Source organism: Microtus ochrogaster, linkage group LG7_11 (assembly GCF_000317375.1).
Source record: "Microtus ochrogaster isolate Prairie Vole_2 linkage group LG7_11, MicOch1.0, whole genome shotgun sequence".
NCBI lineage: Eukaryota > Metazoa > Chordata > Mammalia > Rodentia > Cricetidae > Microtus > Microtus ochrogaster.
The window spans coordinates 15,556,565-15,559,812 of record NC_022032.1 but is presented as its reverse complement, the minus strand read 5'-3'; the positions used below and the strand labels follow the sequence as shown (position 1 = coordinate 15,559,812).

At 38.1% G+C, this 3,248-nt stretch overlaps 1 protein-coding gene across 5 annotated transcripts in view; it reads left to right on the top strand.

Moving 5' to 3' along the window:
• The window catches only part of Fgl1 (fibrinogen like 1), a 44,558-nt gene that overhangs the window by 35,562 nt on the left and 5,748 nt on the right, over window positions 1-3,248 (top strand). For all 5 annotated transcript variants that reach the window (XM_026786884.1, XM_013351982.1, XM_013351983.1 and 2 more), the window contains one exon: window positions 243-340. In XM_026786884.1, coding sequence (XP_026642685.1) covers window positions 243-340 — 98 coding nt within the window. The remainder of the gene's footprint in view (window positions 1-242; window positions 341-3,248) is intronic.

Genomic DNA, 3,248 nt, shown 5'->3' with positions numbered 1-3,248 from the left:
GCCAGGTAACTGTTTTTAACCAGTAATTATTAGGAACAGGAGACAGAGATTTGTTAGTTAAGCCTTCTTACTGCCTCAAATTCAGTAATATGACAGACTTTACGTTCTCATTCTCGAGTAAGAATATGTGTGTGAGCGAGCTCAGCAAGAGAATACGGAGATGAGAAAATAAGGGATCAGATGGGCGCTGCAGGTAACCATTTGTGCTTCGCTAAAACTAACATTCAATTTAAACTTCTTAGGGGTTGGAATGACTACGAAAGTGGCTTCGGGAACTTTGTCCAAAGAAATGGTGAATATTGGCTGGGCAACAAAAACCTTAACTTACTGACCACACAAGGTAAGTTTTGTACTTGCATAGGGGAGGTAGCAAGTCTTAGGTTCAGGTCCCAGGACTCCTAGACAAAGGCCATATAGTATTTCACACTAAATCATTGGCAATAGAAAAATATCAGTATATATCATGATTTTTCAGATGTAATGATACTTGCTGAGCTATTATCCCATTTGTAAAATGCTACTTAAAACAGGGATTAGAGGCAAAGAAACCAGATTGATAGGTAAACCTATATTTTCTTATACGTTTTCTATTCCTTGAAAGGAAATGGGTTGTCGAAATAATTTTTAAAAATTTGAGTGGCTGACAATTATACACACACACACATAATTTATTACCACACTAATACCATGTGATAAGCCACTACTGCTTCAAGACAGTAGTAGTTTGGGGTTAGAGACATGACTCAGAGGTCAAGAGTTTGTATTGCTCCTTCCAGCACCCACATCAGGTAACTCACAGCTGCCTGTAACCCCAGCTGCAGGGAATCCAGCGCTCCTTTCTCGCCTCTGAAGGCACCCACACGTGTGGTATTACCCACACAGACACCCACATATACACATAAAAATAAATCTTAAAAACACACAAAAAATGATTTAAAGGCAATTGTGACCCTCTATACAATTCTCCCTATACATGTTCACTTGTATGTGTCTATAACTAGAGTTCTCTATTTGTCTAAAGTTTTATTCCATAACAATTTTTCAGTGTTTTATTTTTCATAGCCTTTCGTTCCCATCTGTCATCCTCCTTCGCTGACAGATAGCTTGAGACCACAGTCAGCCCCCTTTAGATCTGGGACTCAATGCCTCATAAATCACAGTTGCACTGCCCAAGAAGACAAGTTAAATCACACTGACAATGCCAAGGCTTATTTGTTCCAGTCAAGCTCAGGCAACTACTGGTCAGTCTATATCCAAAATAGTCAGCAGAGCACTAAGTACCAGGGTCTTTGAGATGTGCGAGTGGTCGCAAGAAAGGTTACATAATCCAGTATATCATAGTTTCCCTCTCATCAGTAGTCTCTGAGTCTCCTTTCCCCAGAATAAACATTATCCTGGGTTTAAGAGTATATCTTTTGCCAGCTATCTAACATTTATCATACCTCCTTCTGTTTGTCTTTTATATTAATATTTTTCTGGATCATGGTTTAAGCTATGCAAATCCCATTGTGTCATTTGAAGCATACAAAATTCAAGCTAATTTCTCAAGTTATTTTTGTGCATATATTTTTGCCTGGGTGGACGTTTTCAACAAATCTGATTCCCCTTCATCTTCCCTTGCTTGGTGCTGGATGTTGAAACGAGGCCTTTGCACGTACTAAACATGTGTTCTACCACAGATCTACATACACACCCCTTTTCTCATTTGGTGTTCAAGATGGTTGCTCTTGGATAGTATAGGGAAATTTATTTATCAATTCCATACCTTGCATAGAGAAATGTATCTGTCAATTCCATGCCTTGCATAAAGTATCATAGCTCGAACAGAAGAAATTGCCTCTGTCCTTATATTCTTCAATTATGACAGCAGTTAAGGCTACTCAAATTGTCTTTAAAATAGCTTTATTTTTATTACCTAAGCTTTTTTGGAACTGTCTGCAATAAAATTAATATAGAAATGATATCTAATTATAAGTTTATTCATTTATTGACCAAAACATTAGACAATTTTTTTAAAAAAAATGTGTAGCATTGGGGGCTGGAGAGATGACTCAGAGGTTAAGAGCATTGCCTGCTCTTCCAAAGGTCCTGAGTTCAATTCCCAGCAACCACATGGTGGCTCACAACCATCTGTAATGGGATTTTGTGCCCTCTTCTGGCCTGCAGGCATACACATAGACAGAATATTGTATACATAATAAATAAATAAATAAATAAATAAATAAATAAATATTTTAAAAAAATGTGTAGCATTTTCTCTCCACATATACTTTTGGGGATAACTGACATATCCTATCCTACTGTGTCCATCCATGGTTTGGCTCATATGAGCTAAGTTAATACTTTTAGAAAGCTCTGACTGAAGAGAACCCCTTTACATGCTTGTTCCAGAAATGAGAATCCAGAATTCTCCTCCAAATAGCTTTGAACTTTGTTCCTAAGACCCAAGATAGGAAGGCAAAATTATATGTTCCCTAGTCATTTGACTTGTAATTTTCATTTTGAGAAAGAGTCTCACTATGTATCCAGGTTAGCCCAGAAATTGTTGTACAGACCAGGCTGGCCTTGAACTTGTCATAATTCTCCTGCTTCTTCCTCCTTAGTGATGGGAACATTATACCACACCCATCAAATTTCCAATATTTAAGAGCAATTCTGCTTCAGGAGGAAGACCAGCCTGTCATTCACAAACAGGAGCAATGGAAGAGGGGGAGGGAATGACTGTATTACTTCACTAATTTGTTCCACACACTTTTTTTTATAACTTAGAATTTTTATAGTCATCATAGTATCTCTTTTTATATTTAGAGTTTTCTTCAATATGTATCATCTCTAGCATGCATAAATAAGACCGTATGCCAAATAAATTCAGTTTGTTTGAAATATTTCCCCACTGGCTTGGAAACTCCAGAGAATCCTCTTGATGCAGAGTCACTGATGTCAGCATGATTTCAATGATGACCTCCTTCCGTGCCATCACACACAGGGCAGAACGGTTGAGGTGCTCCCTGATCCCCTCTTTCAATGGCATCTGTTCCCTGGGCTTTGATGCTAACAAGGGAAGGTTTTCATAAAACAACCAAGATTCCTGTTTCTTCTTCAAATGTTTCTCAGGCACCTTGCTAGCTGACCTTATATTCTACCACAAAAACCCACCAAATACACACATACTCAAGTGAGGGTGACTGTATGATGAAGCCTGGTCTGGCTGCTGGGGTCATAAGGTGTTGTTAATAATAATTAGTCTT